This window comes from Phocoena phocoena, chromosome 17 (genome assembly GCF_963924675.1).
Source record: "Phocoena phocoena chromosome 17, mPhoPho1.1, whole genome shotgun sequence".
Taxonomy (NCBI): Eukaryota; Metazoa; Chordata; class Mammalia; order Artiodactyla; family Phocoenidae; genus Phocoena; species Phocoena phocoena.
In genome coordinates this window covers 50,726,067-50,745,038 of record NC_089235.1, presented here as the reverse complement: position 1 = coordinate 50,745,038, position 18,972 = coordinate 50,726,067, and the positions used below count along the sequence as shown (strand labels likewise).

Here is an 18,972-nt window from a genome sequence, read left to right as displayed (position 1 = left end):
AATAGAAGACTTCTCTTCAGAAACAGTGCAAGCCAGAAAACAGTAGAGATTTGAAAGAAACATCTTTAAAGTTCTGAAAGGAAAAGAAAACCCTGTCAACCTAAAATTCTATGCCCAGTGAAAATATCTTTAAAAAGTAAAGAAAATACCAAAGCTATATGAATAGCAAATAAGCAAATGAAAAGATGCTCAGTATCATAAGTCATTAGGGAAATGTAAATTAAATGAGTTATCACTAAAGACCAATAAGCATAACTAAAATCTAAAACACTGGCCACGGTGAACGCTGGTAAGGATGTGGAGAAACAGCAACTCTCAGTGACTGCTGGCAGGAATGGAAAATAACACAGCCACTTTTGGAAGGAAGTTTGGTAGTTTCCTACAGAGCTAAACACAGTCTTACCACATGATCTAACGATCACGTCTTAGTATTCAACCAAAGGAAATAAAAACGTATACAAAACCTGCATATTAATGTTTATAGCATCTATCTTCATAAGTGTCCAAACTTGGAAGCAACCAAGATGCCCTTCAGTAGGTGAATGGATAAACTGTTGTACTGTATATCCACAGCGATAAAAACAAATGAGCTGTCAAGCCATGAAAGATATGGAAGGCTCTTAAATGCATACTGCTAAGTGAAAGAAACCACTCTGTAATCATTCAATCATACTTTATGATTCTAACTGCATGACACTCTGTAAAAGGCAAAACTATGGAGACAGAAAAAAGATCAGTAGTTTCCAGGGGTCCAGAGGAAGGGATGGATGAACAGACAGAGCACAGAGGATTTGGGAGACAATGAAACTATTTTGCATGATACTGTAATGGTGGATACATGTCATCATACATTTCTCAAAACCCATAGAATGTATGACACAAAGAGTGAGTTCTGATGTAAACTATGGAAACCCACTTTAAGTGTAAGACACAGTCTCAAAGTAGAAAAATGGAAGAGATAAATCAAGTTAACACTAACTGAACAGAAGCTAAGTGACTACATTTGTGTCCATCAAAGCAGATTTCATAGCAAAGAGTTTTACCAAGAATAGTCTTTCATAATTAAACAAGTCCATTCATCAAGACAATATTAGAATTCAAAACATTTTTATACCTAACCACAGAGTTTCAAAATACACACAAAAAAACTGATAGAACTAGAAGGGGAAATAGACAAACCCACAATTATAGAGGTATTTCAACATCCTTCTGTCAATAATTGATAGAACAAAAAGACAGAAGATCAATAGTAACACTCAACTTGATTTAATTGACATTTATAAACTATTTCTCCCAACAACAGCAGAATACACATTCTTTCAAAGTGCACATGTAACACATATCAAGATGTAATACATTCTGCACCATTAAACGTTAAGCCTACAAATAGTAGTATGCTCTCTAACCACATGGAAAAACAACAGAAATCAGTAACAGAAAGATATCTTGAAAAATACCAAATATTTGGAAACTAAGAAACTTCTAAATATTCCATGGGCCAAAAAAGAAATAAAGAGAAAGTATTAGGAACTGAAAGAAAATGAAAATACAACATATTAAGACTGTGGATTCAGTTAAAACAGTACATAGGGGGAAATTTATAGCACTAAACACCTATTTCAAATACCCATAATTTATGAATTAGGACTATAAAGAAATGGTTCTCACGTGTGACTTCTCAAGTGGGTATCATACTATAATTACTTTCTTTGCAACACCTGGAGTTTATTTTGACTACTACTGTACTTTACTATAATTCCCTTTGCAGACTAGAAGTTCTCTGCTTTAGAAAAGCAGCAACGTATGGTAGATAAAACACAGATTCAAACTGGGTTTGAATTCTAGCCGGGATAGAGAAACCCTGGACTTGTTAACCTTTTCTGAAAGTTTTTTTTCCTGTGAAGAAGGAATAGGACTGCCTATTTCACAAGATGATTTTAAATTGATCATCACGTGCTGATGCTGATGACTAAAAATGTAAATGCAAAACTGTCATATTTTAGTAATAAATAAAAAATGATTAAAAGTTTTTTCTAAAGTTTTATCCATTACCTTGCCACTGGTAATATATCTGCAATTAATTTTAAGAAATTTCTCAGTAAATGCTTCTTCCTCCTCAGAAGTTGAAGATACAACTCGTGCAGGTCGAATACCAGTAAAAGCAGATGAGAGAGTTTCTTCTTTCGGGTGGACTACATCAGGATTCTTTAAAAAAAAAAAAAGATAAAGACACTTCAGAGGACTAAATAAAACTAAGCACATTGTTAAATGCAAATGCATAGCTCTCCCCAGTAAGTGTTCTTCTTTCTCATCACATTCTGTAGAACAGCTCAAAACGTTTTTATGTAAAAAAATATGGGAAAGACGGCTTCCCTGGTGGCGCAACGGTTGAGAGTCCGCCTGCCGATGCAGGGGACACAGGTTCGTGCCCCAGTCCGCGAGGATCCCACAGGCCGCGGAGTGGCTAGGCCCGTGAGCCACGGCCGCTGAGCCTGCGCGTCTGGAGCCTGTGCTCTGCAGCGGGAGGGGCCACAACAGTGAGAGGCCCGCGTACCATAAAAAAAGAACTGAAAATATGTGAGTTCTATTGGGGACAAAGTCACAGGTATCCCTGGTGCTTTTCTATAGTTTGCTGCTTATATTCTTAATCTTTAAAAATGTTAGATTTCACTTAAAATTTTTTCTATCCAAGTTCACAGAACTCATAGTTTTCCCAAAGTTCAATATTCTGTACAAATGTAGGAAGGTTAGACAGACGCCTTTTAATCTTTGTTTTAAATACCTCCACAGAGGCATTTCATACCTTATAAGTAAATGCACAATGCCTTATATAATAGTTTTCATAGTAGCAAGGTTCTTCAGAGCTTTGAACTAAAATCTGCCACTTTGTAATTAATACCTAATAGTTATTATTTGCCCTTTTGAAATAATAAACAAGACTGCTTCCTCTTCAGTCTCACAGACTTTGAGATACTTGAAAAGAACTATCAAATTTTAACATAACTTTTTCTACTCTAATAAATGGATCTAATTCCTTCAATTCTGTCCTATATAGGACAGAATTTGTAGACTTCCTTTCTAAATTTCATATACCCTTCCTAAAATATAGGGCTGAATCCCAAGCACTTGGGGAGATACTCAACAGACATTTTTTGAAGGTAGACCAGTTCAGAACACTGCAAAACAGCTACATTTGATATAATTATATTTTTAAAAAACCTAAAATGGAATTATATTTTAACAGCTGCATGATACTGTTATAGCATTATTATCAATCTTTTCATTTTGTGATACAAACTAATAACTTTACATTCATCCTGCTGTCTCTGGTAGTTACTGTATCTAAGAGTTTTATACCATATATAAATTCATTTAGCACAGATAATTAAATAAGGGACATTAATAATATTAATTGATATTTATGAATACCTTTATATTTAAGTATATTATAAAGACCATTTCATTTTCAAATCACTCATAAGGTATATACTATTACCTTAATTTTTAAGGAAACGTATGCTTGTCCAAATTCAGTAACTTGCCCAATGAGTAAGATGAAGCTGAGATGAAAACCCATGTTGCCAACACATGAACTAGTGAGCTTAACTGCACTACTATATGCTTTCCATTTCAAACATTCTTCTACAAGATTGTGTGCAGAGGGGAAAAAAAAAAAGCCAATACAGAGCCATCACAGGGCCCCCTGCAAACTGGCACAAAGCAATACACAAGTTTTGTCTGACTGTTCAGTTACTCCCAAATCAGGTGACAACAGTATCTACTAAATAACCATATTATTCACAGAAACTGTATCAGGGTACATTGTCAAATATTTTCCTTAAACATACACCTCATAGAACATGATCTCTGAGGTTCCCTCAAAGTCTCAAATTCTACAACTCAGTATCAATAGCAATCCCAACTTGTCAAAGTAATCCTATTAAAAAGAATACATGAGATTAGCTTAACAAATGCTCAAAGTATAGCACAAAAGAGTATTTCTTTAAAAGAGATCAAAGTTGTTTAGAGAAATCATAATCAGACCTCATTTTAACTTACATACATGTACATGATCCAAAGTATCAGTATCTCCATATCTCTGTGAATTTACAGATTCTGTTTCTTAATAAGGTGATTTGAATAAGCTTATTTGAGCGCTTTCTGAAGCTTCTTTGTGCAATTTTGTTTTAGCCACTAGGGATGGAAAGGTCCTTAAAAATATAGGATTATAAACATTTATTTATCAAGCCTCAATTGTCACCTCAATTGTTCAAATGTGCAAAAGGAAAGCAATGCTATGACAAGTGACCCAAAAAGGTTTACTTATGGTCATCTTTTTTGTACAATATGATTAAATATTATATCATTTGTAGAGTATTATTATAAATCATTACCATAAGCTAATTAGCAACTCCAAACTCTCCTTTTCCCATGTTGCCTTGGCTTTATGGAGTTTTTGTTCTTTAGTGATTGAAAATACATAGAAATGTTCTCTGGTAACATGTAGGTAAGGCATACAAAATTTGAGAAGGAAAAACCATACAGGCACAGAAATACCAACATTTATGTTTATTTCATACAACATATATAATATATAGTCTAAAATAAAATGTTTATTTTTAAAGCAGTGAATATTATGTTTCTTCACTCAATCCAATAAATATGATGGGTACCATTTACTTCCTATAAATTGTTATGTTTAACTATCACTCTTAGAATTTATTTAAACTCCACTTCTTAAGAATTTGAGGCTCTTAAAACAAACATACAGAATAAAATACAATACAAATAAAAAATAAAAATATCAGAGTGAAGAAAAAATAAAATGCAATTTTAAGTGTTGCACTTGGAGTTTTGGATCTGGCACTGAGCTTTTTAGCAACCAGGTTAAAAAGCAAAGAAGGATCAATTTTTAAATTCTAATTATGAGAACAATGCTTGCTTTCAGAAGCTAGAAGAAAACTCTTACCCAGTAATTTAACTATTTATTTGTGATATGACAAATACAGAGATTTCTTCTATATAAAGAAATGCTTTCCTAAAAATCTATATAAATACAAAGTCGTACTATGAAGTTTTATGTTTTCACATATTTCAAATATAAAATTTTGTTCTAAGAATGTAAGACTAAGGTATAATTATAGAACCATCATTTGAAAAGTACATATTAAAAAATTATAATTCCCTAATAAACTGCTGGTATTTAAGTTTAAAAGCACCAAAGCTAAATTATATTATACAATATATAGGTAACATATAATTCATGTGTTATTTATACATACAGCATTTATAGTTGTTTAACTTTATTTTAATATAATATGTGATATATAAGCTTGTTTACTATATAATAAAGTATATATACTTACATATGAAAATTTATGTTTAAAAGCATGAAATTTAAAATCATAATTTATATATTATATATCAGATAAAATATATTTTATATATTATATATTTTAGTGATTTTAAATTTATTTTAAGTTTAAATATATAATATTATACACAGAGAGAGAGGGGAAGGAGGTGGAAGTAAGGAAGAAGGGAAAGAGGGGAGAGGAATGCTTGTGACTAGTTTAAGGATGGCATATGTGAGAACAATTTTTGAAGCATATGCTATATTTAATCTCTTCAAACTATATTGATATTTCTAACTAAAATTTTTTTAACTTCTTGCATGTGTGCTATTACTTTAATGTCTGTTTTCAGGTATATAAGTTCAGGATGTCAATGAATTATGTGATTAGTATAATTAAAATAGAGGGAGGTTTATTTTATTAGATTTCACAAATATTCTCAAGATCCCCAAAACCCTGTAAGAAACTAACATCACTCTTTTATATATTTTCTCATCTATATGTAAAGAGAATAGTCACTGAATGTCTTTTTAAAAAAATCTTATTTGACTAGAGCTAGAAAACCTTCTAAAGTTCCCTGACTAAACAATGTGGTTCTCTTGAAATTTTATAAAAGGCAACATTATGACACTTCACTGTGTCACCCAAGAAGATATGCTGAAGTCCGAACCCCCTACCTCAGAATGCGACCTTATTTGGAAATCAGCTTTTCACAGATGAAGTGAGTTAAGCTGAAGTCACACAGGAGGAGTAGAGTGGACCCTTAATCCAATTTAATTGGTTTCCTTATCTGAAGAGGAGACCACTATGTGAAGACACAAACACACAAGGAGAAGACAGCCATGTGACTACAAAGATAGAAACTGGAGTAATCTGTCCAACAAGACAAGGAATGACAAGGATTGTGGGCCAACACCCAATGCTAGAAGAGGTAAGGAAGGATCCTCCCCCACAAGGTGCTTGCCAACATCTTGATTCCAGACATCTAGCCTCCAGAACTGTGAGGTAAGTTTCTGATTTAAACCACCCATTCTGTAATCCTTTGTTACAGCAATCCTAGGAAATTAATACAGGCAAATAATAATTTTTTAAGTTACATAAACAGAAGAACAACATACTTAAAAGTCCAGAGAATCTTAAATATTGAGAAAAAAAAAGCAATGCTTTTGTTCACCTTTTAATCATTGTAAGCAATACTTCCGATTATCTGCTTTACTTTTATTTTTGCTTTGGTAAGCAAAAATTTGCTACATTACTTCCACATAGCTCTTTACTACAAACTTTCTAGTTTCTACAATTTGGGACACATATATTTTAATTTTAGATTGTATGTCTCAGTCACAGAGAATCTGTACTGCTAATCCTTACCCTTTCATCAATTAGTTCAAAAAGTGGTCAAGAATATAACACAAAACCTGGATGTAGACTGTCAGGGTTTAAATCTCAGCTCTACCACTCATTAAGTATGTGACCTTGTGTAAATTACTCATTCTCTCTATGCCTTAGTTTCCTCATTAATAAATGCATAGTAAGTACTTTTTAAATGTTAATAGTAACTGTAGCAGAATAATTGCCTATGCTTAAAAAGAAGCTTTTAATGTGCCTAAACTCTATTAATGCTTTATATATTTTCTCCTGTAAGACCTTCTAGGCCTTCCATAGAATCTCTTAGTAGTATTTTTTTCAAAATTATATTTTCTTACATTATAAGTACTCTACTTTTCTTATTATCCTTTAGATTTATTAGAGTATACTAAAGAGTGTTTTATATTAAAGAGAATACAACTATCTGCTAGCCCATCTTTCAGTGGAGTATAGTAACATAAGCAGAAATTAAAAACTATTTAAAACCATTTCACTTTTCCATATTATTTATTTAAAATTTTTTTCCTCTGAATTCCATCCTAAATTTATCACACTAGTAGTTCTAGCCTAAAATGGCATTAGCATAATAAATAAATTTAAGATGCAGAGAGGAGAAATCAAAGGAGATAAACAAGAGGTTTTTATATTTACAAAAGAATGTTAGATTAAAAAAATTTTACAAAATGACAGTGCAAAAGTGACAGGTTTTACTACACTCACAATGATTGAATATTACTTATCTTTTTGGGTTGGGTCCAATTATTTACTGATCGATAGTAGTGTCTGAGCTATCAATTTCCAGCTATAAAGTGCTAGTAAAAAAACATGGGCTCTGGACTCAGACTATCCGCGTTGGAATCCTAATTCAGGTAAGTAGTCTAGCTTTTCACAATTTTGCTTTAGGGTATGGAACACAAGCTAAATTAACTGAAGGCTACACTGCCCTCCTTTGTCATTGCCCCTTATGAATGTATCTGTTAAGTCCCATGGGACAATGGCATGGCCATGTTCAAAAAGGTCCAGTAACCCTTTGGTCCAGTATCATTAGAAACTGACTTCCATTTTCGTCAGTGATGAGAATAAATGTAATATATTCCTTTCATGTAGCTGTATTCTAAATTAGTTGTCATTTTTACAAGATAGCCAGCAAATAAAACATTTGAAAAAGACCCCCTTTCTCCCTCCCTCCCTCTCTCTCTCACCACAAACACACAGAAAAAAGTCCCTAGGCAAGGAGACAAATACTTATTAATAATATCATGTCCTTACTCCATGAGAGAAGTGGAACTAGTCTAATACTACAGCTTAGAAACTAATAATTCCTAATAATTTATAGGCAAATTAACATTAATAATTTATGTTTTGTTACCAGTATGCCATTTGGTATCCTAAACTTTGAGTGCAAATTGGGGCAGAGAAAAGGATGTCTCCTAAAATCAGCACAGCAACACAGAAGAATCTCTCACAGGAGTCTAGCCAGTTAATGGAGAAATAACCTTTTACATGTAAACATAATCACTGGGTCATTATGAAAATGGGAAATTATGATTAGTATTAATTTACACAGGAAAGGCATAAAAAACATAATTCCTGTCAGAGGAATTTTAATCAAAATTATTAAAGTTTTTTTCCTCGGAATTCATTTGTAAAATGTAACATATAGAACATCTATTCCTTTAAAATGCTAGATAAATTAATATACTATTAGTTACTCCGAATTAATATTCTGAAGAACAACTAAGATAATAATTTTTTTTTTCTTTAGCAGTGCTGTGCAGCATGTGGGATCTTAGCTCCCCGACCAGGGATCGAACCCATGCCCCCTGCAGTGGAAGTGCGTAGTCTTAACCACTGGATTGCCAGGGAAGTCCCCATAAATTATTTTTTTAAAGTGTGCCAATAATGAACTCAAGAGTTTTAAGTATTATATAAACATTCACAGAAACTCAAATAAAAATCAAACTGGGGGCTTCCCTCGTGGCACAGTGGTTGAGAGTCCGCCTGCCGATGCAGGGGACACGGGTTCGTGCCCCGGTCCAGGAAGATCCCACATGCCGCAGAGTGGCTGGGCCCATGAGCCATGGCCGCTGAGCCTGCGCGTCCGGCGCCTGTGCTCTACAACGGGAGAGGCCACAACAGTGAGAGGCCCGCATACCACAAAAAAAAAAAAAAAAAATCAAATTGGACGTGGACTTCCTATCATGATATACTCATGTTTATTAAGTAAAATTCCTTTCTTAGTTAAATTATTATATGATATTCATAAAAGGGCTGATGAATATCTTTGGATTACTACTACCACCAACAGTAATCAATTTAAGCTGTCTGATTTAATAAGAATGTTTCACTTTAAAAACCGGGATTTACAAATTTAATTAACAAACTAAAAAGGTAAAATTTCGTTCAAGCCATAGGCAAAGTAGGATTAAAAAAATGGTGATATATACAAATACAGTGACATTTCTTGATAGCTTTGAAAAGAAGGGAAACTTACAGTGGTCTTATCAAGTTCAGCCTCGGATGATGTTGGTGACAAAGGACTTATGGGGCTTAGAGACGGGGAGCTCTCAACACTGGAGACATATTCAGGATCAGGAACATATAAAACCTGGAAGAAAATATTCACATAAAGATTTAGTCAAACTAAAATATTAATAATCAGATGGTATTCTCTAAGCGAGCACCATTAACAATGACCTTCAGAAATAAATTTTAAAAATTAAAACCTTCAGATTAAAAGAATGTTTATTACCGAAATAACTGTAACAAAATTTTTAAAAAGATATTTAATTTAGTAAGTTTGATAACACAAACCGTGGGCAACAGTGAAGGGAAACAGTAATTCTTAAAAATTATGGGTGTTCCCCTTAAAGGACAATTTGTCAACAGCCAGCAAAACTTAAAATGCACATATCCTTTAACTGAGCCATTTTACTTCTAGGACTTGAATTTATAGACATACATGCATATAAAGAAAAAGAGAAACAAACAAGAATGTTTCCTAGAGCAATGTTTACATAGCAAAAAAGTAGAAAGTCTAAAGCCTACTGTGCTTGGTTAAACCATAATACAGGCACATGTCATTCTACTGTGTCATCTTATTGGACTTCGCAGATATTGCGTTTTTTACAAACTGAAAGACTGTGGCAACCCTGTATCAAGCAAGTCTATCAGCGCCATTTTTCGACTGCATTTGCTCACTTCCTGTCTCTGGGTTACATTTTGGTGATTCTTCCAATATTTCAAACTTTTCATTATTATTATATTTGTTATGGTGATCTGTGATCAGTGACTGCTGCAAAAAGATTATGACTCTCTGAAAGCTCAGATGATGGTTACCATTTTTTAGCAATAAAGTACTTTTAAATTAAGGTATGTACTTTTTTTTTTTTTTTTTTTTGCGGTATGTGGGCCTCTCACTGTTGTGGCCTCTTCCATTGCGGACCACAGGCTCTGGACGCACAGGCTCAGCAGCCATGGCTCACGGGCCCAGCCGCTCCGTGGCATGTGGGATCTTCCTGGACCGGGGCACGAACCCCTGTCCCCTGTATCAGCAGGCGGACTCTCAACCACTGCGCCACCAGGGAAACCCAAGGTATGTACTTTTTTTAGACATAATGCTATTGCACACTTAGCAGACTACAGTGTAGTATAAATATAACTTTTATACACACTAGGAAACCAAATAATTCTATGACTCGCTTTATTGTGATATCTGCTGTACTGCAGTGGTCTGGAACCAAATCCACAATATTTCCAAGGCATGCCTATATATTAATAGAGTGCAATACTTTACATACATGAAAAAGTCTGAGATTGAGTTATGCTTCAACAGAACATTCTTCCAGAATCAAAGTTATTTATATTTTTAAAGAAGAAAGAAAGGCTAGAATATTTTTGGAAGGGGATACATATTGGTAACTGTGGTTGCTTCTGGAAAAGGAAACTGTAAGTCTGAGATAAACTACCTTTAAAAAAGTTTGAATTTTTTATCAGGTACATGTACTGCTTTGAATATTTTTTAAAGCTCTTTAAAACTATATTTGAAAAGACAACAGTTATTTTCAATATGTATTAAGAAAAATTCACATGGATATAAGTGACATTTAATTTTCTCTTCTAGAACCAATGTGATTTGTTCAAAGTGTGCATAAAATTACTCTTCTTAAATTAACTGTATTGCAATGGATACTTTTTGTCTTAAAACTGATGTTTCTAACCATCAATGCATTAAAAAAAAGATACCTGTCCAGTAACAACTGCTCGGGAGAATAACTTATTTAACTGAACAAGTTCGTTGGGCGTTGTATCAAATTTCAGGGCTATACTATTCAAAGAATCCCTTGATTCAACCTGTTTAAGAGAAAAAAAAATAATTTGTTAAAACAGAAAAACTAAACGATGAGGTTTAATGATCATTAATATGTCTATGGACCAATTTTACATTTGACTAATAACTGGTATTTCCATCTTTAGAGATAGGATAACTTGACAAATTTTGTGTTTGTTAGCAACTGATCTCAACCTATTATGATACAGAGTATATGCTTTATCATAATACATCACAATTACATGTAGGTCTCTACTTCAAGCAATTTCAAAATACAAGATATAACTTTCAAAACACAAACAAGTGATTTTTATTTTACAAAGACTTTAAAACAATATAAATAGTTTGTAAAACATATGTAACTTCTAGAAGCTAATTTTACTTCAGCAAAGTATGCCTGTATTAAACTTAAAGTGCTGTTTCTAATGATCTTTACATAATCTTCCATTTAAATAGATAAATTAGAAAATATATTTGAACCAAAGCTGAGGAATATGTTTTTGAATTAGTATATTTTAATGATCATATTTATAGAAATCTTAAATCATGGGATTTAATTGTCAATTATCCTGAAAGAAAGTCATTTGATCAATGTATTCCTTTAGAGTTCTCTATACATAAAGCATCTCTGTAGAGAATGATGAAGTCCAATGAAGTGGTTTTAGTGCATAAGGGATTTACAATCTAGTTAGAAAATAAGAAAGACAAAAAAGGTTATATAAAAGATAAAGAGCAATTTGAGTGAAACAACAAATGCAACAGAAGCTCTGAGCAGACAGAGCAACATATTTGCTCCAAATTGTCCAAGAAAGACTTTATGGAAAAGATTTAAAGCTATCTTGAAGAACGGGTAGGAATTTGAGAAGTAGAGAGTAGGGAAGAACATTCAAAATGAAGAGAACAGAACTGACATATTAGGAGACAGAAAAGAACAAAACACATTTGTGGGATACTATCTCTTCCTCCTAAACCATCCAGGGTATACTCATGAATTTAGGATTCTAGGAAGGTAAGTAGAGCCAAATCTCAAAAAAAGGATGAGATTGAATCAGGCATTTTGAATTAGACTGTAAAAGACTTCGAAAATCAGGAAAAGTAGATATGTATGTGGGGGTAAAAAAAAACAAACAAACAACATATATTTTTTCTTTAATGGTTTTGTAAAACCAAATTGATGCCAAAGACACAGACTAATAATCTAGTCCTGCTCTCTTCTTCCATGCAAACTTTCTCATCTATGAAATGAGATGGTATGTCACCTACCTTATTGAGATAATGTATGTAAAAGCTCTCTATAAACCAATTTTACTTTGCAGAAACATCTGGAAGCTTACAAAGTTCTTATTAATTAACACACATTTCATCTTCACAATGATCCTATCAGTTGTGGTAATGAAAGTAATAAAAACACCAATATGAAGCAAGGAAGTTACATGGCCGAGTGGCATCTTAGATTAATGGCTACAGGTCTATGATTAATGACACAAGAGAATGGATGCAGAAAAACCAATGTAATACTACAGCAGCAGGATCATCCTTAAGGTCATACAAATGTAAAGAAAGAGATAAAGGTATAAGATTTTCAGATAAGACTCAAGAGAAAACAGGAATTGATTGAATGAAGTTGTAATAGAGCAGTAGTTGTATTACGTCAGAGGTGCAAACATTAATGATCAACTGATGCTAAATCCAAAAATTCCAACCTGGATGAACAACAGATTGAAGGAAAATAGAAACAAGAAAATAAAGCATTAGGCAAGAATGAAGAAAAAATTGGTGAAAGGTTTGCTATAATTTGTTAAATATGAAGTGGTGGTAGGAAATGTAAGCATCTAGAAAGGCAGAAATAGAAAAAAGTTTGGGTCTTACTTCATATAGTAAAGTTCTTAAGTTCTCTAAGTTGCAGAATGTAAATGGGAAAGTGAAAAGATACAAGGAACCACTCACATTTGGAATCAACAAGAGCAGAACAAGCAGTGAAAGAGGTGTAAGATACAGTCAAAATGTTAGCAAGAACAGGGCAATGAAGCATAATGATAGCAAAATGTAGTACAATTAGTTTCTAGAATAAATTGAGAAAGGAGAGTATATAATCAAAGAAATAATGGCTGATAATTTTCCAGAATTTATGAATGGCATGATTCCTTAGAGTGAAGAAACACAATAAGTAAGATAAAAATTTGTCTGAATCTAGACTTATCACAGTGGCACTATAGAACTGTAAGGACAAGAAGTAAACTTAAAAAAACAATCTAAAAAAAGAAGACTGCCTAGAAATGAACAAAAATAAAAAGGCAACAGAAGGGCATAAGATAATAGATAACTACATTCAAAGTGCTGACAGAGGGCTTCCCTGGTGGCTCAGTGGTTGAGAGTCCACCTGCCGATGCAGGGGACATGGTCCGCGAAGATCCCACATGCCACGGAGCGGCTGGGCCCGTGAGCCATGGCCGCTTAGCCTGCGCATCTGGGGGGAAAAAAAAAAAAAAAAGGTGCTGACAGAAAATAACTGTTTACCTAATAATCTATAGGCAGCTCAACTACCAGGAATGAGGGTGCACTGAAGACTTTTCAGACACTGCCTGATTATCCATTCACAGATCCTCACTGAAAGATACATTAAAGAACATTGAGAAGGAAAGTAAAACAAGAAAGAAGGAGCAGTGAGTGGTATGCAACAACAAAGAAAAAGCCACCAGGTTTGATAATTAGAAAATCATTAGTGACCTTAGACAAGGCTTTCGGTAGAATGGTACAGGGATATTAAATTAACTAGGAAGAAATGGTTATGTATAACATTTTCAAGGTCTACTTGATCCTACTGAAAGTAATTTTATAGTTAAAAACTGTGCGTGTATGTGCATATATAAACACATACGTAATATATATGTATGTTTTTTTTAATGTATGATTCTAACTTTAAAGCTACCTAAGGTACAATGACTAATTTATACTATATTTAGGTGGTCCGAAAATACATTTAAGCTAAACCATAAATATTTTAGAATAAGTAAATGTTGAGAGTACACTGTGATATTGAAAGATTTCAAAAGAAATATAGAAAAATATATTTTTCCCAAATACAAAAATCATGTTATGTACCTTATATAAAGATATTATATGAAGATTTTACAAATTATAATAAGAATAGAAGACAGTAATATCTTAGTTTTAGAAACACATGTGTTTCTATCTTTAGGATATGGCATCGGGAAAAAACAAAGGGATAAAAAATGAAAACAAAGATCTCCTAGAGGATGTTTTATAACTTTTCTTATCAGTAACTGATTATTTCCCAAAGGTCATTTATAACATAAGAAAAAATATATAGTAATTCCTCAGTATCCCAGGGGATTTGTTCCAGGATCCCCACAGATATCAAAATCCATGGGTGCTTAAGTCCCTTATATAAAATGGCATAGTTATTTGCATATAACCTACACACATCCTCCATATACATTAAATCATCTCTAGATTATTTATAATACCTAATACAATGTATGTAAATAGTGGCCAGTAAGGGAAATTCAAGTTTTGCTTTTTGGAACTTTCTGGAATTTTTTCCCCCAAATATTTCTATCCATGGTTGGTTGAATCCATTGATGCAGAACCCAAGGATACAAATGGCCAAGTTTCAATTAACCTTTGCCCAAAATAATGGTTCTTAATTTAAATTTAAATTTGCTACCGATAACACAAGTTTTATTGAATTACAAGAACAAAATTGGGAAACTCCTGAATTCAAAACCAACTAAACTTTTGTAATTCTTCAAAACCACAGGATTACGTATGTAGATAACATCTTATGCCTTATGCCTACAGTCTTATGTCTTAATAAACACTAATGAATACATCAAACTACATTACTCAATATTTTACTGTCTGAATTTATATTCTCAATTTCTCAATCATGCAGAGAAGGTACAAGCACACTCGAGTTTATAATATGCTTAAGAGGAGATTCTTTTGATAGTAGTAAATATAATTCTACCTTAAATTATCTGGTTTCAAACCTTCTTAAAATACTTAAAATCTCAAACTGTCAATTATACAGTATATGAAAATAAAGTATAACTCAAGGTTTTGATAATTTGTTCAATTTTTAGAATTTATGAAAAATAATCAAGACTCAAACCAAGATTGGAAGACTTCATGATGACACAAATGTATAAATTGTTTCAACTTGCTATTTTCTTCTTAATACAGTTACAATAACATATTAGAAAAACACAACACAAAATTAAGCTCAGTTAAAATAACAGATTTTTAACATGTTAAAATTATCTAACAACATTTACATTCAATCAAAGAAGCAGCATATCACAGACTAAAGTACATTTCTCACTTCAGTTTTCCATAGTAACCAGAAATATGAAAAGCTGACTGCAAGGAAATTTGAGGGTCATTTCAAGAACACAGAAACTTAGCCATAAATCAGTGTAAATAATCTAATGTGAGAGGTTATTCTGGAAAATTAATAGCAACTTGTTTTTTCCGTATTCTATCTGCCATTTTCATTATCGTTAGCACTGCTGGGAATATAATGAAGATCACATTTCTAAAAAAGTAAATATTTCCCTAAAAGTCTAACCTAATAAAAAATTATTGTACCACAGGAACTTTAACTCCAAGTAAATTATCATTTTGTTAAATTTGCTAGAATAATTATCTTTATATCACACTTAATAAAATTTTCCTTTAAGGAAAAAAAATCCTAAAATACAGTTAAGAACTGAAGTATCATTATTATTAGTAAAGCAGTTATCGAAAGTGGTGTACAGATTTTTAAAATAAGGCAATTAGGAACCTTTGTCTTATTTACAGCATAAACAAAGAATGTCTCAAATAAGACTATCACAAAGAGATATCAGCTTTTTCAAAACAAATAACTTACAGTATATTCAGTAGTCCCTTTGGGTTTCTGAAAAGACATTCTTCTCCCATCTTTCTTGTCTAGGGTCTTCTTTTGGCCAGTGTCTGAAAAAAAAATGATGCAAAACTCTATTAAATTCATTTTCCTTTCACCGTAATGTCAAGGACTGCTAAATAGAGCTCACTGGGCAGATATCTACTGGATTCACCAGTAATACAGCTTGCTACGTAGGATTCTCTACTCTAAAATACAACCGAGTATCAAAATAAGTAAATGTACTTCCTTCCTGCTTGCTTTACGAACTGACCAGTATGAAACACTATTAATAACTGGAAGTCAATTCAAAACCTAACTGGAAGTCAATTCAAAACCTAAGTAACTGTCAGCTGAAAGGAAGGTATTAAAAAGTAGGTTAAGGGCCATATCTTTCAACACATCTAACCTGATTATAATAAAACTATATTTGAAGATTATTATTAACCAAACCAATTCTGAAATATGTAACATTAATCTTCACAGTGTTTCTACTTCTACAATCATAGTAAAAGACAGAGTTGTCTTTTGTATTAAATTACTGAATTCCTTACATATACCATGAAGTAGATTAAGATACTCTTTCATATACAAACATACTTTTATGCACTTCATTTCAGATGGAGTGCCAACTATTTTTCACTTGCTTATCAAGACATTTCACTTGAACACATCATTACCACCAAGTTTATGGTATCTGTTTTAATTTAAATTTTGCACTAATATTAATCTTCTCATCTATACTTCATGCAACAAAGATTGCACTGAACTGATAAAATACCACTCCTATCTAAACAATTTTAAATAAAATCTCTAAAAAAAAAATCAATCTCTAAAACACTAATAAAAAACTCAAAACTGAGTAAGACAGTAAACATAGCAAAATGCTATACTCACACTCATTTTTTATAAGATTAAAACAGTAATTTTCAAAGAAAAATTAGTTCTACCTAAGCCTAAAGAATCTAGAAAATATCTACTTCATTGCTCTCCACCTATCCAATCTTAACTGACATTTTGAAACACCAGAGTTTGCTTATATGTATCTAATTAGCTCAGTTGGGTGAATGGTTCTAATGAAGCATTAACAGTAACAAAAATAATATTAATAATCAAGTCTGAATCCGAAAGAAGTCAGTTAGCTCTGCAATACTTAAAAAGGCTGTCCTAAAACCGTCCTGATCACCCAGGCTAAGCCAGATCTCTGTTATTAGTCACAGAGCATCTTTGTCTCCTTCACAGCATCTAGCACAGTTTCTTTTTAAATCTCTCCAACTAAACTGTAACCTATAAAACACCGTGCTTGCTTTGTTCACAACGACTTCTCAGTGCCTAACAAAGAGCCTGACACAAGGCAAGCATCACATTTGAATGAACTAATGTTTTGAAGCTATAACTTGAACTGTACCTAGAACTGCCACAATTCTTATAGCCATTTTTTTTTTTTTAAGAAAAGTGGACAAAGGAAAAATATATATATATACAGTCTGGCTGTAGAAAAAGAGGCATTTTTCTAAAGGTATGGTGAGAATGCAAAATGGTACAATTCTTAGTGAAAGACAATATTTTTGCTTATCACTATATTCTAATATTTTCTCCAATGAACAGCATATATGTGAATTTGATTTTTGTGATAAAACATTAAAACTATTTTTAAATAAATTTTTAAATTTTATTTCTGCTATTTCATAAACAGCAGGAGCCAAAAACACTTTCCTCATTTTGCAATTTAAAAGCAATGCAAAATACAATTACAGATTACTTTTAACTACTAATATATATCCCTTCTTAATTGATTTCAGGAGTAAACGTTAGTCTACACTTATTTGTCTAACCGTGGTTTTTCAATCCGTTAAAGAGTTCATTAAACATTTAATCACAATTAAGTTTGCAACTGCACTACCATTTTCAAAAGTTCGCCACGGTGCAGTTCAGAGCAAAAACCTAATATACCAGTTTTCTGCAGTTTAGAGTTTCAAACGAATTCAAAGTATTCGCTTTAATAATGTAAAATACATTGTAATAATATTATAAAAATAGTTCTAAAATTATTTTAATAACCAATATTAAAACATGTATTCACAAATATAAGTACCAGAGTACAATGAAATACACTGATCATTCTTTTCTATCAATATGAAAATATAATCACAATAATTGAGAGTTGAAAGTGATCACAGTTGTTACCTAGTCCAGTCTCTTACTTGGTAACTTTATAATACCCTCTCTTACATGGTAAATTTATAATACCCTCTCTTACATGGTAACTTTATAATACCCTTTTAAAGACAGTTGCCAGCAAACATGAATCTAGATTGGGAGTATGGAAAGGAGAGGTCCTATTTTTCTTCTTTACAAAAATTATTACAGTTTAGAAATGCATAGATATTTGACAATCAAAATAATAGTTAACATTTACCAAGTGCCTAGCATATTCCAGGCACTGTTCTAAGGACTTTATATTTACTTATTGTCTTACCTAATTCATCAACCTTATAAAGTAGGTATTATTATTATCCCCATTTTACAACTGAGAAAACCAAGGCACAATTTTGGTTATCAAAATGAAGGAGTATTACTGGCATCTAATGGGTATAGGCTGTGGATACTGCTAAACATTGTGTGCTAAAAAATGCACACAACAGTCCCCCCAAAAAGAACAATGTCACAAAATGTCAACACTGCTGAGGCTGAGAAACAATGCTATATACCAAGCACCTAATACAGTAGTAAGTATGACATATGGTAGGTGTTCAATAAATATCTGATAAATAAATGAATATATATGACTTTCCCTGAGATATAATTATCTGGTATATTGGAAAGAGCAGGGAGTTAGATTTTACTCCATCATTACCAGAAGCAAAATCTTAATATATGTAATCTAAAACAAGAAATTCCCATCTAGACTGCATCCTACAAGTTTTGATACATTGTATTTTAATAATTCCATCCAAAATATTTTATGGCTTTTACCCTATTTCTTCTTTTGCTATTTAGAGAATATTGTTTAATTT

At 32.4% G+C, this 18,972-nt stretch overlaps 1 protein-coding gene across 3 annotated transcripts in view; it reads right to left on the bottom strand.

Moving 5' to 3' along the window:
• The window catches only part of OXR1 (oxidation resistance 1), a 237,138-nt gene that overhangs the window by 64,734 nt on the left and 153,432 nt on the right, over positions 1-18,972 (bottom strand). For all 3 annotated transcript variants that reach the window (XM_065895767.1, XM_065895769.1, XM_065895766.1), the window contains exons 2-5: positions 15,944-16,026; positions 10,965-11,072; positions 9,214-9,327; positions 2,053-2,205 (exon numbers count right to left, since the gene is read on the bottom strand). In XM_065895767.1, the coding sequence (XP_065751839.1) occupies positions 2,053-2,205; positions 9,214-9,327; positions 10,965-11,072; positions 15,944-16,026 (458 nt within the window). The remainder of the gene's footprint in view (positions 1-2,052; positions 2,206-9,213; positions 9,328-10,964; positions 11,073-15,943; positions 16,027-18,972) is intronic.